General features: G+C 55.6%; 3 protein-coding genes across 3 annotated transcripts; all 3 read right to left on the bottom strand.

Moving 5' to 3' along the window:
- Window positions 1-454: 454 nt before the first annotated feature.
- On the bottom strand, window positions 455-1940 carry HOXB5 (homeobox B5). Its single transcript, XM_007109422.1, has 2 exons — window positions 1379-1940; window positions 455-702 (listed from the first exon to the last, which is right to left on the bottom strand). The coding sequence occupies exons 1-2, from the start codon at window positions 1938-1940 to the stop codon at window positions 455-457; spliced, it is 810 nt and encodes a 269-aa protein (XP_007109484.1).
- Window positions 1941-4123: 2183 nt separating this feature from the next.
- On the bottom strand, window positions 4124-6600 carry HOXB6 (homeobox B6). Its single transcript, XM_007109421.3, has 2 exons — window positions 5891-6600; window positions 4124-4865 (listed from the first exon to the last, which is right to left on the bottom strand). The coding sequence occupies exons 1-2, from the start codon at window positions 6303-6305 to the stop codon at window positions 4606-4608; spliced, it is 675 nt and encodes a 224-aa protein (XP_007109483.1). The 5' UTR covers window positions 6306-6600; the 3' UTR covers window positions 4124-4605.
- Window positions 6601-15351: 8751 nt separating this feature from the next.
- Window positions 15352-18698, bottom strand: HOXB7 (homeobox B7). The gene is made up of 2 exons (XM_007109420.2): window positions 18200-18698; window positions 15352-16184 (listed from the first exon to the last, which is right to left on the bottom strand). The coding sequence occupies exons 1-2, from the start codon at window positions 18597-18599 to the stop codon at window positions 15931-15933; spliced, it is 654 nt and encodes a 217-aa protein (XP_007109482.1). The 5' UTR covers window positions 18600-18698; the 3' UTR covers window positions 15352-15930.
- Between the last annotated feature and the right edge of the window lie 970 nt (window positions 18699-19668).

The raw sequence follows: 19668 nt of genomic DNA, 5'->3' as shown, positions 1-19668 counted from the left end.
GACCTCAACTGCTGCCCCTTTTAGAGAAGTTTCTAGCTGGAACTCAAAATACAGCGATCATCCTTTTATAAATAAGTTAGAAGAACACAGATGGGGAGGGGAAAGTTCACATTAAACATGCGAGTTTCTTTTTTTCCTGGGGGAAGGAGTGCAACCACAGACACGAACGTTCAGAAACACTGGCGGATTTGGGGTGAGCAGAGGGGAGTGGGGAGCATGGTGGGAAAATAATAATTATCATTATTATTACAATAATAACAAGATTAACCAGTCCAAGAGAGAGGGAGCCACAGGAAGACTTAAGACCAAACGAAAAATCGTAGCACAAGGCCCGGGCGAGGCAGGCTCGTGGGAACCGGTCCCCAGCGGGCAGCGGCAGCGCGGGGAGGCTTGGAGGGGCCAGGGCTGGGAGCAGCACGGGCTCTTGGGCCGCCCGGGGCTCCTCCCGGCGGGCTCAGGGCTGGAAGGCGCTGCCGGCTGTAGCCAGGCTCATACTTTTCAGTTTGTTGTCTTTCTTCCACTTCATGCGCCGGTTCTGGAACCAGATCTTGATCTGGCGCTCGGACAGGCAGAGCGCGTGGGCGATCTCGATGCGCCGCCGCCGCGTCAGGTAGCGGTTGAAGTGGAACTCCTTCTCCAGCTCTAGGGTCTGGTAGCGGGTATAAGCGGTCCGGGCCCTTTTCCCGTCCGGCCCGGTCATATCTGGAGCAGACAGAGCAGCGAGGCAACGTTATTCCGGTTAAGGGAGGGGGCCCTGGGTGGGAGGGGGGCGTGGAGCAGGACCCAGGCGTCCCCGGCACCCAGCTCACCGCAGCTCCAATTCTCCCCACTCCAGATGCCCGCATCCGAGCTCGCTTTCTGCACCCCTTTCTCTTGCAGCCCCCACTTCTGCTGGCAGCGAATGCGCCCGGCTTTGTCTCTTGCTCCCTCCCTGTGCCTCACCCTTCGCTGGGCTCAGGCGGTCGCTCACCCCGGGAGGGAGGAGAACGGTTGCACTTTTGCCCTGGAAGGCTCGTTTTACTGCTCGCCCCTCCTCTGCTAGAAACAGTCTCAAAATTTCGGAGGCAAAGCAGGACCCTTCTCCACGTTACATAAACCTCATCCTTCATCCTAAAGCTAGTTCAAGCTGGGCAAATAAAACCTAAGGAGAATCTGGGAACAAATTATTAAAAATACTCCTCCCCAAACCCCCAGCTAAAGACCTTCTTTGGCTCTGTCCCCCCGAGCTGAGCTGTGAGGACCCTCTTAGAGACTTCTCCCCCTCTGGAGGAAAGAAATCTATATTTGAGGAAAAGCCAAGTTCTCCTAGCCGCCCCCCACCCCAAACGCGGAGAAGGAAAGCCGAGAAGACAAAAAGGGGAGCGAGAGCGAGAATTACCATGGCTGATGTGAAGCTTCCTCATCCAGGGGAATATCTGCGGAGTCTGCCCCTCGGGCGCGGCTGTGGAGGTGGCCATGGGCTCTGGCTGCGCCCGAGCTAGGCTTGGGCTGCTTAGCTGGCTCGCCGCTTCCTCGGGCTCCGAGGACACGCTGGCCTCGTCTATTTCGGTGAAATTGGCGCTGGAGCTGGCCGGGGTCGCCTGGTCGGAGGGGGACGAAGCAGAGGGCTTGGCGCCGTGGCTGTCGCCGTTGGTGCAGGGCAGGGACTCGGGCGAGGACAGGGAGCAGCTCGACGCCGCTTGCCTGAAGCGGGGCTCCTGGGAGGGCGCAGGGAAGGCGCGCGAGCTCTCGCCCACCGCCCCAAAGTGGCTGGAGGAGGCCGAGGAGCGGTTGACGCTGAGGTCCATCCCATTGTAATTGTAGCCGTAAGAGCCGGTGTGCATGGCAGCGGGATCCCTGTAAGAGCCGCTCAGAGAGCTGCCACTGCCATAATTTAGCAACTGATAGTCCGGGCCATTTGGATAACGCCCCGAGAAGGAGTTTACAAAGTACGAGCTCATTTGGGTGATTTTGGAGGGCTTGATTTGTGGATCGTGGTCGTTATAACCCTGTGCTTCACGATTTATGATGTATTAATGAATTATAGCGATGCACTGTACTTCGTTTTGCTATGTATGCGGCCAAATATGGGGGGGTGGAAGGGGGATGGGGGGGCGTTAGGGAATCACGTGCTTTTGTTGACCAGTCGTAAATTCTCGCTGATGACCTCAAGAGGTAATTCATGCTCTATGGTTACAAATAATGACGATCCGAGAATCGTTAGGGCCGATTCAATGCGAGCCTCCGAGAGGGGGAAAAAGGAGAAGGGGGAGAAACAGGGAGAAGGTTGGCGGCGGCCTCTGAGCAGAGCGCGCCACCTCCCGGCGAACGGCGGGAGCGCGGGCCGCAGACCGCCATGGCGGCGACAGCTGCCTCCCTGCTGGCTCCGTGCAACCGCGGGACTCGAAAGAAACCCGGCCTAGGCTCACCCACAGGGTTGAATCTTTTAGAGGAGAAACCCGATCGAGCCTTTACCCACTTTCTCGGGAGTGGAGTTCGTCTGTGCATTGGTCTTCTCCCTGTCGTTATTATTATTATTATTATAACGACTCTGGATAAGATGACCAAAGATTGAGTTGCTCTTCCCTTACTCAGGCTTTGCAAGTCTGCGAGTTGGGGACGGAAATGGGAGAGAGGTTGGAAGATGTGTGTGAAAAACAATGATTGCAAAGGGTTTCCCCTGTGAGCTCAGCCTGGCCTGCTTCCTGACCGGGATGCGGTGGCCCATCCACAGCATCCAGGCCGAGCCGGTAAGGCTAAGCCGAGGGTTCGAAGGAGAAGCCTTCGCTTCTCCTTGTTCCCTTAGACGTTTGAAATCCTCTTCCTGACCTCTTCCTCATCCTTAGCCCAGGACGGAAGAAGGGCAGAGCAAGACAGGGACCCCAAAGGAAGAGGCCGGCTGGGGCTAAGTGGCCTAGTTGCTAGAAAAACGGTGGAGGCGACTGCGTCGGGGCTGGGGTTTGGGTGTAAACATGGTCCTGAGAGTTTGGGACCAAGGCAGAATCCTTTCGCCTTCTCACCAGCTGCCCGCTATTGCCTTGGGATGCCACACTTGAGACCCCTTGCTGGAGTCTGGGTAGTTTCAGAATTTGCCCAGCGGCCCACTCCTTCCCCGGAAAAGGGTTCCGAGGACCCGCGGCCCCTTGCTGAGCGCGCTGGGCGGCCAAAGACCGCCACAGCTGGGCCCCTTCTGCCAGGCGGCTATTTTCTTTAAAAATAAAAAAGGGAGAGAGAGGGAGGAGGAAGAAAGGAAAACAGTCTCCGCAGCTTGCCGCCTGGGTGAGGGTGAGGGTGAGGATGGGGGTGGGGACAGAATGGGTCGGTTTTAGTTGATGGGATGAGACCGAACTGCCCCATCACCTGGCCTCCTGCCCTCGGGTCTCCAAAGAGCAGGGGAAAGTCTTGCCCTTCGCCCGGCGCCTGCCGGCGGCTTCACATTCCCTTGCTTGTCGCTGAGCTACTACTTGAGGCAGGAAGGGGTGCCGGGAGCCTTCCGCTGAGGGCAAAGAGATAGATACCCGGTGGCCCCAATTTAGGCCAGGAGCCGAGGGCCAAGGCTGGCGGAGACCAGGCCATGTGGGCAGGCCAAAGACCACGGGCCTTGGCGATCCTGCGGACAGAACAGCGCTGCTGGGGCACTGAGACCCACCTGGCTCAGTCTCTGCAAGAGCTCCCGGCTAGAGGGCCTCGGTGGCGTCCCTCGTGCCACGGACAAACGAGGAAATGCTAGAGACTAAGAGGAAAACGGCCCTTCTCCGTCCCCCAATTCCGCACCAGGAGAGGCCGTTGAGAGCCTCAGCACCGGCAAGGCGAGGCGCTGGAGCCTGGGCCGAACTGACGCAGCCTTTATCGCAACTGCAACTTCCGAGCTGCGTCTGGCCCTCTGGGGCCGACCAGGGCTCCTGCCTTTGCTGCGGAGTTTCCGGCACAGGGACGCAGGGGTGGCAGTGGGGGTGGAGGAGTGGCAGGGGAGGAGCAGAGGTGACCCAGCAGCGAGGTTTTACGTCTTTATTATTATTATTATCATTATTAATAATATTAATATTATTACCGAAGTATTTCACGTCCAGAGCTAAGACAAGACTACAAACACAACACATAGAAAATTAATAAAATAGAACTTTGTTTTCTTCTGAGGCTCCTCTTCTTACTTCTAGGTAGTATGTGCTCCTTCCAGTGGCTTTGGGGAGGGGCTGGGAGAGAGGTCTGGGGTCAGGGAGTCTTCGAGGCCCCCGCTGAGGGGACTGCGAATCTACCATTGAACCGTGCACGGGGGACATGGACGAAATGAGACGCGACACGGACAAGAGCATTTTGCTCTGCTTCCGGGAAACATCAATTGAGTCCGGTCCTCAGTTCTCACGGGGGAGCCTCTTTGGGCTGAGGAGGTTCCACGGGGATGGAGGGGGCGCTGGGGTGCTGGCTGGGCTCAGGCAGCGCGGCCTCCCAGCGCCCAGCGAGAGCTCTGCGGGCGGGGGCGTCCAGGAGAGCAGTGGCCCCGCCTGTCGCGCGCTGGAGAGCAGGTCCCCAGGCTCCCCCGCCCGCAGAGCCTTCTCGAGGCTCTCCGATGCCCTCGGCTCCCCAAAGGCCTCTCCCTTCGCGTCCCCCCGCCCCCTTCCAGCGCCTTCATTCGGCTGCTTTTTCTTCTTCCTCCTCGGCACTGAGCTGAGACGCGCTGAGCAGTTTGCTCTCCTTTTTCCACTTCATGCGCCGGTTCTGGAACCAGATCTTGATCTGCCTTTCCGTCAGGCACAGGGCGTGCGCGATCTCGATGCGCCGCCGCCGCGTCAGGTAGCGATTGTAGTGAAACTCCTTCTCCAGCTCCAGCGTCTGGTAGCGCGTGTAGGTCTGGCGGCCTCGCCGGCCACTGGGCCCAAAGGAGGAACCTGTTACGCAGAGAGGAGATACTGAGGCCTGGGGTCACCAGAGCCAGATCCCCCCTCCCCCACTCGACCCTCGAACGGGGACTCTAGCCTGTCCCGGGATGCCCTCCACTCTCCCTGTTTCCCTGCCCCCCTCCCTTCCTCACTCCTCCAGCGCCCCCTCCAGATTCCCTCCAGGTCTCCTAGGCTTATGCCTTCTGTCTAGATTCTTGGTGGGGGGATGGGAGGAGCAGTTTTAAATCCCACCTGAGCCTAGGGGGAGGGGCTGGGAAAGCACTGGCCAGGTGCGTCTCTTCCTAGCCGCATCTTTTCTTTCCATCCATCTGGCTCCCCCACCATCCTGTGATAGATTCCGGCCCTTAATCCGTAATGACGTAGATCGATCCGTAGTCGGCATTAAGGGCTCCTCACTTTCGTCTCCCGTTAATGGACATCAATTTGGGACTTAAGGCCGACAAATAATCCAACCTGAGATCCCGGCGCCTGCTTCTCCTTCTGTTCCCCTCCGCCCGCTCCCTCTTTCTTCTCCTTATTCTCCCTCCCTCCTCTGACTACCACCCCTTTCCTGGTGCCTCATCTTTCCCCCAGCCCCCGACCCCCAGGGAAAACCAGTCCGGGACAGACTCAACCCTCCCTCGCCAGCGTCACACCGCCCCTCTTCCCATGACGCACTCCGTTTTTAATGAACAGTCTTGGGGTGGGGGATCGGACCAGAGCTGGGGGCGACAGGGAGAGCCCAGCCAGTGACTGCGGCCCCTGCCCGCCTCCCTGACCCAGAAGCCCGGCTGCGGCCTGGCGCTCCGGGAGAACCCACTCGTTCCCCCTGACTCGCGGAGTGCATCTGGGACTTTGCAAACTTTGCAACTCCTGAGGGCGGGAGGGCAGCGCGGGAGAGCGGTGCAGTAGCCCGGTCTTCCCTAAGCTCCGACCCGAGACGCCCTCTCTGGAGCAGAAGGGTGTGCTCTCTAGCTCTGGCTCCAGGAGCGGGGCCCGTGGGGGTCGCGGCGGCCGCAGCAAGTCTCACTCACTGTTGCATGAATTCATCCGCTGCATCCAGGGGTAGACCGGGGTGGAGCACTTCTGCTCCTCCGCCTCGCCGAACACGCTCTTGTCCTGCGCGCAGTCGGACTTCCGCGGCTCCGGGTGGAACGGAGGCGGCTCGTCGGCACCCGAAAGCGCGCAGGCCGACTCCTTCTCGCGGTAGAAGGCCGGCGCCGGCCCGTAGTCGCAGGGCGCCGCCCGGCCGTAGCCGCTGCCGGCCGGCGGGTAATAGGAGGAAGCTGCAAAGCCCTTGTCCTGGCCGGGCCCGGGCCCGTAGGGCGTGGGGTAGTGCCTCAGCGGGTCCGCATAGCCCGACGAGTAGAGCGGGAGCTGGCCCAGGAAGGACTCCTGCCCGCTGGCCAGAGTGACGGGGAAGGTGGAGTTCACGAAATAGGAACTCATTGGGAGGGGAGGCGCGCGCGGCCGCTGCTGCTCCGCCGGGTTTATGATTTGTTGTGTTTTATAGTCCGAGCGCCGCGCCTATTAGTAGTATATCTGAGATTGGGTTTTAGCTGAGGGGGGATGGCGAGGTGCCAGTGAGGGCCAGAAGGAAATACAACCATCTGATCCAACACTGACCAATGGCAGAGGCAGGAATTGTCAAACAGCACCCAGGAGGAGCGCAGCCCGCGCTAGGGACCCGCGCACAAACCTATCAACCTTATTTTCCCCTCCTTCTTCTCCTTCTGCTTTCCCTCTCTCTCTCCCCAACAGCACAACGCGTCCTGTTCCACCTACGTAGGGTCTGCGAAAGAGGCGTCTGTGCCTTTGAGGGAGGAGGGAGCACTTGGATTGATACCACCCCATCCCCCAGTGATCAAATAAATATATCCCTCCCCTCCCCACGCAGAATAGGAAAAAGTTAATTGTGTTTTCAGAAAAGTTAACCCCTGCCTTGCTTGGGGTTAGGCAAGGCAGGGGTTATTCCCTCCAGGGAAGGTGGGTAAATGTCTCCGAATCTTGAATCTCAATCTCCTTAGAAGAGAACTAAAGGAGAAGGCTGGTTTCTCGGGCTTTGTACTGGTAGAAGGGGAGAAGAGTTCTCCACTGATCAGCATTGTTTTCAGAAAGCGAGAAGCAAAGAAGAAGAAGCCCTCTCTTTCCCAGGTTTTGAAAAACGTTTTTCCTGTTTCTCAGATCTACTCCATCTCCTCCAAGCCTGGGTGTATTATTCCTGCTTGTCTGCAACTCTTATGGTCTGAGAGACAGGCCAGAGCCTGCTGCCCAGAGGACCCAGAAGGCTGGGAAATGGGAACAGGGTCTGAGGCTAAGCTTCTCCCTCTGGTTGTGCAGCTAGGAGCTTCTGGGAAGGCTACCGCTGCTGCTGCCCAAGACATCTTGCCTGGTTCTAGTATGTACTGCTTGCTCTTGGCACAGGAAGGGGCACCGGGAAGAGGGCGATAGGGAGAGGAGGGGTGAAAGGCATCCTCCAACCTAGGTTGTCTGATCCCTATCCTGTCTGCAACCCTCCCTCCACCCCACCTCCTACCCCAAAAGACATTAGAATATACTGGGCTATAGATTCTTAAGAATCAAAGGTGTTTCAGTAAGTCTGGGTTCAGGGAAGAAACTGGTCCCTCTTCCAGTTCTGGGTCCTCAAACCCTCCTGATATTGGAGACAATCAGAGACCACCGGGAAGAGAGGGGCCCTTGCTCCTTTTCCAGGTCTCTCCAGAAGCTGGCAGTTCTTTTTAAAATTAATTCTTTCTCAAGACTTGGTTTTTGTTTAGTTTTATAAGGAGGGAGGGGGGTTGGTTCCTCCTGGGGTTACAGCAGGCAGCTTACAACTATCATTCCGTATCCCCTCTCCAGATGCTCACTACCCTTCTGTTTGTCTCTCAGCATCTCTACAATCCCTACCACGTCTCATGTTTGTATCACCAGCTTGCTGCCTACAAGCTTTGGTGTGAGAGAGTGTGTACATCTCTGACACTCTCTCATCTAAGGAAAATGAGCATTGGAGGCAGGCTGGAAGACTCAGCCGTGGTGTATTTTCAACATTCTAATGTGCACGTGGAGGCCAGTCATAAAGGGTGACAACCTTCGGACCTGGGGCCAGGAATGGGCCAGGGTGGGAGACAAAACCTGATGATGAAGGGGCCGGGCTGACCCTTCTCTGACTTGTTCTTTGGGCTCCTTTTTATGGGGCAATTCTGCCCACTGAAGATGGCACAAGACATTAGGAAAAGAGGTAGAGGGCTGAAGGTGGTGACCAAGGGTGAGAACTTGGTTGCTTGCAAAGTGGCCTCCAAGGCTCCCTGAACTCAGGACAACTTCTGGGCTGCAACTGCATGGCTAAGTGGCTATTCCCAGTTGTCCCATCAACCACTTCCTAGCCCAGCTCTTTGGGGGGTTTTGTCAAGATTTAAGAAAATAAACTCAAGCCTCCTAATGATGGAGAGTCATAAGTGCTCTAATCCAGCGGTGGTTAGGCCCACTCCTGGAGAGGAATGGGGAACACTTGGGCTGGAGGAGCAAGGTGGGGAGAGTGCCTTGTGTACCTCCCTCCTCCTTGCTACTGAGGCGGTGCCTTGGGCCTCAGCCCTCTGTGCCTCCTCTCTGGCCACAATGTCCTCATACTAGGACTGGATGGTGTGGGCTTTTCCATGAAGCCTGGATAACATAAGATTTGGTGAGGGAGGAAGTCGTCCCCTGTGATAGAAACACGAGAATAATCGCCTTATCCTTAGAGTCATAGCCCCAAATTAACCTCACCTCTGCAGGTTGCCTGTCGTTAGATGGAGCCGCAAAGGCAGAGCCTGGGCGCCTGAAGTCCGGCATGAAAGGAAATAGCGCCTCATCGCTCTTATCTAAGCCCAGAGGTATTTATGAGCGTTTATTCGTCTGATCCGTTTGTTTGGGAGAAAGAGCAGGCAGGCAGGGCCGGGCCAGAGGCCGCCTGGCTTCTGGAGCCAGATCTCTATGAATCAGTCTGTGGTTCCATCCACTGCCGTCTGTCTGTCTCCAAGGGGGAATATGTAAATACACAGTGGGCACAGCCATCGGCAGGTCTGGGGTGTCTCTCCCTGCTCAACGAGGAAGTGTGTGTATGGAGAGGTGGATATAAATGTGTACTAAGTCTTGAGTATACAACAGAAGGATTGCATAGAAATCCCACAGGCAGGATTTATAATTGTAATTTTCTGAGCTGTGACCCTGTGGTCCTGTGGACGTACACACATTCCAGCTCCCAGGGAAAAGTCTAAGTTGTGTTCAACTCTGGAGTAAAATTCTCCTGCACCGGTAATCTCAGGGAGGATATTTGCCAGTAGGTGTGTGGAGGGGAGGGGATTGAGACATTGTCCAGGCTTCCCACTTCCTCTCAGCTGCAAAGCTCCCCCCACCCCAGCTCTTAGGACTGTGAGCACCTTCCCCCACCCCACTCCCAACTGTGATTGGGGTGGGGTGAATTCAAACATCTCAACCCAGTTCTTCCCCTAGACTCTGTGATTCTCTGGTTTTGGGGAACACAAATGTTCCCAGAGGGAGCAGTGTGGCCTCTCCCACTCTTTGAGAGCTGTTTAGAGAGAACATTGCCTTAAAATTGGCCAGTCCAAAGCACAGTACAAAGACATGTCCATTATGCAAATGAACGGCATCTTCTCTGATGGAGGGGGGTGCAGTGGCAGCTCAGCTCCCTCTCCCCAGGTCCTTGGGCACCCTAAGAGCCCTTAAGGGTTTCAATCCTCTATACCAGCCGCCTTCCCCTCCCCATCTGTCCTTCGGATTGTCCACCAAAAAAAAAAAAAAAAACCTCCAAGGGGCCCAAGACCTTTGGAGAGCGCTCCCTCGGGGCCTCCGGCACTGGGCCGGGCCTTCTAGCCGCCAAAAAGTCACTCTCTGCTGGAGAGCTGAAAGGGCTCCTGCGGCCCAGACTCACGAGGCGCCAAAGGCTCCGGGCCGCAGCCCCCGCGTTTGCCCCCAGTACCGCTGGGCCCCTCGACCTCGGCAGCTCCGGGCCAGACCCTAGTAACACCTCGGCCTGCCTGGCACCGCAGGCAATTTCCTGGAGCCCCCGCCCAGGAACTGGGGCCACAGCACCTTGAAAGGAGCGGCCAGAGCTTCCTCCTGCGGCTTGAAAGCCCGAGCTAATCAGTAACCCGTGAAACAGGGGCCAATATTCAACCTCGGCGGCAGTGGCGCGTACCCCCGCCCTCGCCGCCCGCTTCTGGGAAAGCAGTCGGCTTCAGCGGGTATGAAGGGTCCGCAGGAACGGAAATTACAATGGTTGGGTTCCTTACTGATTGGTCCGCACTCCCACTCCCCGTTTTTTCCCAAAGCATATTTGTGTCGATTTCGCTTGAAATGATCGGGAATAGGGAAGGGGACCCACACTCACTTGCAAGACACCAACAGTTTCCAGAAAACTCGGCTCAATTCCTTCACCACAGACTCAAATGGCCAAGAAACTGGCAAGACCCACCACCCAACCCGGAGAACACAGACTAGGTTTGTCTTTTGACAACCGAGTGGAACTGACCGGGCCAGCGCCTCGCCTGCGGGACACCTCCCTTAGCCGAAAAGAAAACCAAATAAACCTTGAACAGCCTTGGCCTCGGATCTCCCTAGCGGCCCTGGTGATCCCCTCTTGAGCTTGGAGGGGAATAGTGGGGAGAGGGCTCTCGACTCTGATCCCCCAATCCTTTGATTCAGGGCCCCCTGCCCGCGGGATGAAGTATTAGTCCTTTTTAAATATGCCCTAGAAAAAGCCGCTTTCCTCAGCCAGCCGCCAGGTTTGGAGCTGGGATGAGGCTGACAAGGGGGAGGGAACGCTTGTTCTCCAATTCACACGCGGGCAGGCGGGAACCAAGATCCAGCGGAAAGCGTCAATCTGGGCCGACGTCCCCAGAATCCCGCCGAACCAGAGCGGCGGGGACTCCAGTTGTCGGGCATGGTTCAGGCAGTGTCGCGGGGCATTCGGCGCCGAAGCCGCATGTCTCCAAACGGACGGTAGATGGCAGCAAACCGCATAATTTGGGTCAGAGCAAACTGTCTAAGGGATGATTTATACTCCGCCAAGACTACAGGAGAAAAAGACCTTCAGTCTGGGTGCGTTTGGGGAATTTTCCCTTTGAGAATAGGCTCTTAGTGCCGTGGGTGCTGGCCGAGAACTCCTCTCGCTATGCAGCCGAGGAGTCCCTTCAGGCACCCATTCCGGGCCTGCTTCGAGGGCATCTACCTGTGCCTCCAGGGGCCCCCCTCCAGCGCCACAAGTGGCTGCTTCTCTCTTCTCAGCTCAGGATTGAGAGGGCCAATATCCCCCCACACACACCCAGACCCCACAATCCCTGGGCAACCAGAGGCCCGAGGCTGAATGCCCTGCATCTGGTCTTTAAAAAGAGGAAAGCAATCACCTATTCCTGCAAACCAAACTAAATCACAGTCTCTCCTGCCCTCCGCGCCCTAAGTCCCTTATCTGTCGTCTGGCAGCTTCCCCAGAAGCCCTCTCTATTTTTAAGTCCTCACCTAGCGACTTGTGCCTTTTTTCAACCCCACCAGCTACTTTAGGAATCTCGGCCTCCCGCCCTACGGTTCTTCTCCCCCCTTCCCCCGCCCCCGGAGACCTGGCTGCGGAATGAAATCAGGCGCCGGAGGGACAGCATTAGCTGTCTGAGCTCAGTGCCAGGCAGCTTTCTGGTCCGGACACCAGCAGGTCCCCTAATGGGATTTTCTTTTAATTTTATTCTTCCCTTTTTTGTTTTTGTTTTTCTCTTTTGTTTACATGCCTAAAACAACGTGTTAAACAGCTTCTTCACAATCACATTTGGATCTAGGAAAGTTTGAAATGTTTCCACATCAAGACACACACGGCAATTTTCTCCTCCACCAAAATCCATACCAATAAAACACAAGTAATAGAACCAATGTTGCACAGAAATCAACACGCTGTAACCTACCGCGTTAAAAACCACAAAATTGTCTCCCTGCAGAGCGAGGCTCCCTCCTGCGGGAGTGGCGAACGACCTGGGCATTTTCAGGCATGCTTCCTGGGAGGTATCCCTCGATTTGGGTGCCTCCACCCACAGCCCTTTAATTTCAGAAATATCTCCGAAGGGAGATAATGAGTATTTCTCTGTGAATTGTTCTTTCTGTGTCTCTCTAGACGCCTCCTCGCCCTCGCTGGCCTCTGCGGAGATTCCAGGCCCTCCAGAGACCAGGACGTCCCTCAGCGCCACCGCCCCTTGTGCCAGTGCTGCCGGGAAACCACCGATACCCGATACCCGCACCGGGCAAGAGAACTGCGCGGGGGCAATTGGGGGAGGCCGGAACAAGGGAAGGATGGTGGGAGGGGGAGGGGGTGCAAACCCACAGAGGCCGTCGCAACCGGCTTCTGCCGGCGTCCCGAAGCCCAGACATCCCCATCCTCTCTTTTGCAGCCCCCTCGCTTAAACCTCTCCTCCCAGCTTAAAAAGGCGACTTAGAGCTCGCCTCCGTGGCCCCTTTCGGTTCACCCTCCCGTCTCCCTGCCCTGCTCCCCCTCCAGGAAGCAGCCACCCCTCTCTCGGCCACCGAATGTCCTGGGAAGCTTCTCCCTGCAGCGCCCAGAGGTGGGGTTCAGCCCCGTCTTGGCGGGGGGGGAAGAGAGAGACAAACCCAAGCCCCACCCCCTATAAAATCAATGCAAAAGAATAAGAAGAAATTGTAGAATCTCCCTTACCTTTGCAGAGCTTGGGATTTCTTTCCTCCGATTGAAGGGGGTGGAAAGAAAGGAAAAAAAAAAGAGAGAGAGAGCGAGAGAGAGCGTTCGGTTTCTTCTTCATCTTCCAGATAATATTGTCCCAACCTGAGAGCCGTTGCTTCCCCTTCTCTGACTTGGGAAGAGAGGGTGTTCGCGTTTCTGATATTTGCATAGAAAATGGAGTAAGTTCTGGCTTTGAAAAATGGTATCAGGCTGCAGTCCTGGGCAGATTGTCCATTTACCCTCCATGATGATAAAATCCCAGATCAGCAAGCAAATTAACTTAGAAATTAAAATTATTTTTGTTTTTCTCTTTTGTGTAATTCCCACCTCTCCTTCTCTCTCTCTCTCTCTCTCTCCTTTCCTCTCCTCCTCGCTTTTCCTCTCTCTCTTTTGCTTTATCGAGCTGATACTGAAGTATAAAAATATCAAGAGGCTGGAGCCCTGAAGGACGACAGTGCTCCGACCTAGGTGTGGTGTCCAAAAGAATGCTGCATTATAACCACCAGGGAAATGATAAAAAGTTCATGTTCACGATCGCCCGGCCACATGACCAGCGCTGGCCAATCGCTGGATTCAACCACTCATAAACTTCTATCACAAAGTTGTAAATTTTCATAAAACAACAAGGAATTTATTGCATTTCTTCATGGCTGCTCCACCAGCAACGCTTTTCTCAGTCGCCATCTTCTTTTCTTCTCCCTCTCGATTTTTGGGGAAACCCCAATCTGAGAAGGGGTGCGATTTGGGGTGTGGGGAATCAGGCAGAGGAGGCACAAGCATCCAGCTGGGAGGGGGGTTCTTTTTGGAACCTCCCTATTCTCACAGGAGTTCTGCCCCCCTCTTCTAGGAAAAATTCACCCCAAAACCTCCACACAGGGACCATTCTAAGGCAATCTGGGGGTGAGTTAGGAGCAGCAGCTAGTGTCCAGAGTTGCCACTTGCATCAGGGCAAAATGAAAGCTTCAGTGCCCCCTTTCCCACCTCTGAATGCCCCCCTCACTCCCAGCACTATAGATGGCGGGAACCCCACCTGTGAAGCTTGTAGCACTGCCGGTGTGGGGCCCTGGATCTCCTAGGGCCTACTTTTTGCCCCAAAGAGGCTAATGGGGGCCAAGGCGGACACTCTAGCCACTGGATGCTTGCCTCTGCACCCCAGAAATTGGAGGAGGGTAAAGCCGGACCCTTGACTCTCCCACCCAAATGCCCACACGCCCAGGTTCCCAGGGACAAACTCCCTGTGCCCTGCGCGGGGAGGGGGGCGGGGATTCTGCGGTCATTAATGAGGGAACTGAAGGTTTAGGAACCTTTTACTTACAAATTCAGATTAAACAGATTCTCCTAAAACACGCTTCCTTCCAACCCTCTTCCCCTTCTCTGTTCCGACGCCCGATCTTTAAATAATCCAGGGTTTATAATCGAATAGATCCTAAAAATCAACTACGCAGGTCTAGCTATGTAGGCACCGTCCTCTGGGTATTTATCCCTCAATCAAGGGGGTGTTTTGGAGGCAAACAACAACCCAGATTCACCCCAGGTTTCCCGAGTCCCCTGAAATATGCCCGAATTTTGAATTGAGCTACCAGCGCCCAAATGCAGGAAAGGAAATAACTCCCCCCCACACAAATGTTTTTCTTTTTTCTCTTTCTCTGTACTCCGGAGAAGATTCCAGGTTGCCGGCAGCGCGGACAGCGGGCAGAAAGGCTCAGAGGCAGCCCGCGGAAGGCGGGCAACCGGGCTCGGAGCAGCAGGGATGCGGCCACAGCAGCCGGGTAGTTCGCACCGCTCAGCTTCTCGCTATCGGCGCTCATTTTCTTCCCCCAATTTCAAGTTTTACTTGGGTCGCTGGGTCAATTTAGAATGAGATAAATTAAAATAAATGAAAGTAAAATAAATTGCAGTAAAATAACCGAATAGCTCTTGCGGAAAATGTTTGCAGACGGAGCGGAAAGCCAGGAGCATCTTGACGTTGGAGGCCTGATTGGGCGGCCGGGAGGTTTTTGCTCGCCGGCCTGGCCTCTGCCCAACGCCGCCCGCCCGCCGGCGCGAGAAGGGGGGGTGGATTTGGGTGGTCACCTTCCCTTTCCTTCCGCTTCTTCTTCGCTTGAGGCCTAGCACTTCAGATTTCAGCTCTATATTTGTGCCTCGGCGGCGGCGCCGAGCCACAGCCTGGTGTGAAATGAGGAAGAGTTTGTGGAACTGTGGGGGGTTTGTTTTTTGTTTTGTTTTGTGAATGTGTGCGACTGGGCGTGTGGACTCAAGGAGGTGTTTACTTGGGGGCAAATGTGAATCTGTGTGTTTTATGAGCCAATGTGTGAGTGTACCCTGGTATGTATAAATGTGTGTGTGAGCATGAATGTGGGTTTACTTGTATGAGTGAATGTGAATACTATGTGTTCCGGGCAGGGTTTGGGATGTGTGAATGCCGGTATGTTTATTTGTGAACATATGAATATGGATGTTTGTGACTGTGTGTGACAATGTATATATTTATTTATGTGCAGTGTCAGCCTGTAAATAGGTGTGGTTGGGTGCATCTGTGTGTCAATATGTGTAAAAAAATGTAAAGGGAATGTGTGTGTGTGTGATATCCGAGGTTCATTAGTTGGCAGCCCCCAGAGCAAGGGGCACAAGAAAAAAGAGCAGGCCCCAGCACAGAAAGAAATGGGCCAGCAGCAGAAGTTGGAGCAAAGGGGTGCTGGGATGCATGACTATCCCTCACCCCCTCCCAGCCTTAGGGAGACACAGAAAATAGGGGATCTGTTTATCTTTAATTGCTTTTATTTCTCTATCCTTCAGATACACATAGAATGCAAAGAGGATCACAGGGGCTGGTGGAAGCAAGGAGCAGCGGGCAGGCCAGGTGCACAGAGGGGACACTTGAGCTAGCTGGTGGGTCCTTGGGGCTCCCTAAGGCCCCTTCAGTGCCGCTACTGGGAAGGGGGTGTTGCTCAGGAAGCCGGGGAACCACACGTTATTCCAGACCCACAGACCACACAGACAGCGTCAAAGATGGGGCTTACAAAACAGCAAGATTTTACCAAAGACCTTAACAATTAGCGACATAGAAAAGGGGAGGCAAATTCCAGAAAGCTACAGAACAGGTAGATGATGTCCTTCCCATACTGTACAAAACAAACCTGATGGACTTTCCTATAGGTAGTATTTTTTTTCAGTGTTAAGAAACCAAAATTTCACCTTCTCTCCTTAAAAAAAATTAACTGCTTTCCATTTAAATAGTTTTTTTTCCTCCCTATTTGACTTGAGTTTCCTGGTTCAGTCCCCAGAGCTGGGTTTCTCTCTCTCTTTCCCTTTTTCGTCTCTCTTCCTCTGCCCTTTCTCTGTCCCTCACTCTTCCTCGTCCTCCTCCGCCTCGGCCTTGTCCTGCCTGGTGGCCCCGGGGCCCGCTGTCTTGTTCTCTTTTTTCCACTTCATGCGGCGGTTCTGGAACCAGATCTTGATCTGTCTTTCGGTGAGGCAGAGCGCGTGCGCGATCTCGATGCGCCGCCGCCGCGTCAGGTAGCGATTGTAGTGAAACTCCTTCTCCAGCTCCAGGGTCTGATAGCGGGTATAGGTCTGGCGACCTCGCTTGCGGTCGGTCCCTGCGCAGGTTATTTGCAGGAGAAAAATCAGTGAGTGAGGAACGAGCCATGAGATTGCTCACCTCCCTCTTGGACCCTGTATGCGGTTTGGCATCGATGGTTGGAAGAGCCTATTTCCCATTACATCAAATTGTCACTATCCATACCCCAGCCTATGCCTGCCATCTTTCCTCAACGTACAGACCTTTCTACAGGCCTCCCAAGGCAAACACTCCCATCTTCCACCCAGGAAGTCTTCTAGCCTAGGGCTTCTGAACACAAGGTCTAACCTGCTGGCTCTTGAAGGCCCTGTGCCTAAAGGGGTGTATGTGGGATGAAAGGCAGTTAATCCTCCGGGACCAGGAACCCCAAGTCTCCCCTTTTGCATGCTGACTCTGATGGTCTTTGGGGGTACAGGACAACAGAAACCATGCAAGTGACCCTGGAGTGGGACTCTAGGCCTGGCCTGAGGGCTTTTCCCAAAAAGAAAAGGAGACAAAGAGCCTCACAGGTCCAGTCTCCCCCCTCCCCCAGCCTGTTGTGGAATGTCGAGGAGGTGAGAATTTGCAGATTTCCTTGGAGCGTGGAGTCAGTTGGAGAGCAGCTACCTTCTGATGACTATTTTCCAGTGAGTGGCTGAGGTTCAGACAGGGCCAGGCTGTCCTGCCTGCCCACCTGCCCAGACAACCCCGCCCTCCAAAGCAATCTTTGGGCCTCCAGGAAGGCACAGAGGGAGAGGAGAGACAGCAGCCTGGGTTGGGGTAGAACATTCAGTATCTGGCTGGTGGGGGCTGAAGGGCAGGGAAAAGCTTCCCAGGTTAGGCCCCAAACCCTGAGGAGGCTTGGGGGAGGTGCTGGTGCCAGCCCTCCTAGGAAGGAGACAGTGGGAGGAGGGGCTAGGGGCCCTAATTTCAAGTCAGATAAAAGCCAAGCTGAAATGTTTATGAGCAGAAAAATTGGGGCTTTAATAAATCAGCTGGAAGGCAGTTGAATTATGAAGCAGGTAATGGGGACCGTGACCACTAATACTGAAAGTGTAAGAGCTGGGCTCCTCCTGGCCCTCAACCCTGGCTGGATTGGGACCGTCTGACCGCAAGTCTTGGGTGTCCTGGACCCTGAGATTGGCCTCTGAGTCCAGGACAACATTATGAAGGATGTCTGGGACAGGCTTGTCAGGAGACCCCACGGACCTCCACCCTCCTGGAACGACACTTGCAAACTAGTTGGCCAGTTCTCCAGGGGTGCTAGGAAGGGCACCCGAGGAAGCCAGCTGTACTGCCCTGAGGCCTCTGCTCCTTTCTCTAGTTCTCCTGCCTCCCCCTTCCCAAGTTTCCTGGGGGTCAGGAGCCTGCTCTCTCTTGGCCTCAGCCCCCCTCTCTCCACCTGCCTCTCTGGCTCTGTGTCCCTGGCTGAATCCTCATCACCTCTCACATCCCCTCCTCCCACCAGGCCTCTAGAGCCCACCTCTAATTGTCCAGAAGGGAATAATGGGGGAGCGGGGTTGGCTGGGAAGAAAGGGGGAGGGGAGAACTGCTCAGCGCTGCAGCCCCCTCCCCTAGACCTTATCCAAGCTGGGGCTGGGGGACACACCCAGAGCTGAGATCCCCGGCTGGGGAAGGCAGAAGGGAGGGGGGAGACCCTAATGGCTATTCTCTGCAAACCCCAGCCTTCCTCCGCAAGACAAACGGCCTCCTCTCCAGCCCGTGCCGGCGCGGCTGATAAATATTTAAAGCTAAAAGGCCGGGAGGAAGGGTGGGGGGGTGGGCTGGGGGCTCAGAGCGCCGCCGCGGCGTCGGCGGAGAGGGATCCGCTAGGGAAGCAGAGCGAACCTGAGAGCACCAAGCAAAAACGGGAATGGGGGCGGCGCGCCGGGTCGCGGCTCGGGGTGGGGGGCCGCGTCCCCAGGGCCGACCTCCTACCAGGGGCACTCTGGACACGGAGAGGGGCACTTGGCCGGGAAGGGGGCGCCTTCCGGGGAATGTGCCCGGGCCACTGCGGCTCGGGACCGCTCGGGACTGCTCGGTGCGCGGCGTTACCTGAGCTTCGCATCCAAGGGTAGATCCGGAAGTTACTCTCGGCCGCCAAGTCCGAGTCCCTCTGCTCCTTGGCGCCCGCCGCCTTGGCAGAGTCGCCGGGACACACCCCGGAGAGGTTCTGCTCAAAGGGTGCGCAGTGCATGTTGAAGGAACTCGGCTCGAGCCCGTAGCCGGCCGCGTAGACGCCGGCTGCACTCTGGCCCGCCATGCCCCCCCCGCCGGGGTACAAGCCCTGCATCGAGGCGGCGAAGGAAGCGCCCGAACCCGCTCCATAGCCCGGGCGCTGGGGGTTGGAAGCAAACGCACAAGAAGTTTGTTCGGGGAAGGCTCCGGTAGCGAAAACCGAACTTGCGGCTGGATATTTAGAAAATAAAGCATTCGCATAATACAATGAACTCATAATTTGGCCGGATGATTTGTAGGCAGGGACGTTTTAGTGTCGGTTTTACGAGATTCCTTGATATATTACAGAATTAGAGTCCAGATTTACACCAAAAAGGACCCCCTTTTTCCTCTCTGGACCACGTGACCCCGCCCACGTGATGTCCCCTCTGCCAATAGCCGGGCAGCCTCCCCACGGCTCCCGGTAATGTGGAAAAAATTGTGTGGCGTTGGATTTATAAAATATGATCAATAATGAATGAGAAAACCAGGCCCTGTGGATTGGGGCTGGGGGCTCAAGGGCCGCTGTCGACCCCCGTGGGCTGGAGGCAGCTTGCAGGCGAGATTTGGGGAAGAAGGGATTGAGTGGAAGGGAAAATAAATAACCTCCGAGAGCGATCCTTGTTGTCACCCCCTCCTCCCCAGCCCGTTACCCAGCCAGAAACAAACGCAGGGATTGCATACAACCGGGTGAGTGGGTGGGGGCAGGCCAAGTCTTTATTAATCCTGACCGCTTCAGCCTGGCTGGGCCTTTGGGGGAACTTGGTCCGGAACTGGTCCGTTTCTCCCGAGATGAGGAGCGAGGTGAGCCTGGCCTCAAGGCTCTCTCTCTCTCTCTCTCTCTCTCTCTCTCTCTGCCCCAGACGGGCAGGGACGGAGTGAGATTTCCTGGGTGCTCCCAGAGGCGCGGAATCCAGCCCACGGGCGTTGGATGCTGCGGTTTCTGGCGGCTAAAAAATAAAAAAAAAAGGTTTGAAAATGTAAAAAGGAAGGGGGTGGGGTGGGTGGGAAGAGAAAGGAAGGGAGGAGGGTGGCCCGGCATGCTCTCTCCTGGTTCCCGGAGGCGGATGCCTCAGTCGAGCGTGGCTGCTGGAGAACCAGAGGGAGCGAAGGAAGGAAGGCGGCGAGCCACCACCTCGGAGGTGGGCGAAGGTGGCTAAGTCCCAGAAAGGGAGAGGCAGGGAAGAGCATCTCCCTTCTCCTCCTCCTCCCCCCACGAGAGTACGAAAAACATTAAATTTTTTTATTTTTTATTTTTCAGCTTGTTCAGCAGCTCCGCACTCCACCTCCACCCCCGCACACACACA

Source organism: Physeter macrocephalus, chromosome 14 (genome assembly GCF_002837175.3).
Source record: "Physeter macrocephalus isolate SW-GA chromosome 14, ASM283717v5, whole genome shotgun sequence".
NCBI lineage: Eukaryota > Metazoa > Chordata > Mammalia > Artiodactyla > Physeteridae > Physeter > Physeter macrocephalus.
The sequence above is the reverse complement of the archived record's forward strand: the minus strand, read 5'-3'. Positions and strand labels throughout refer to the sequence as shown.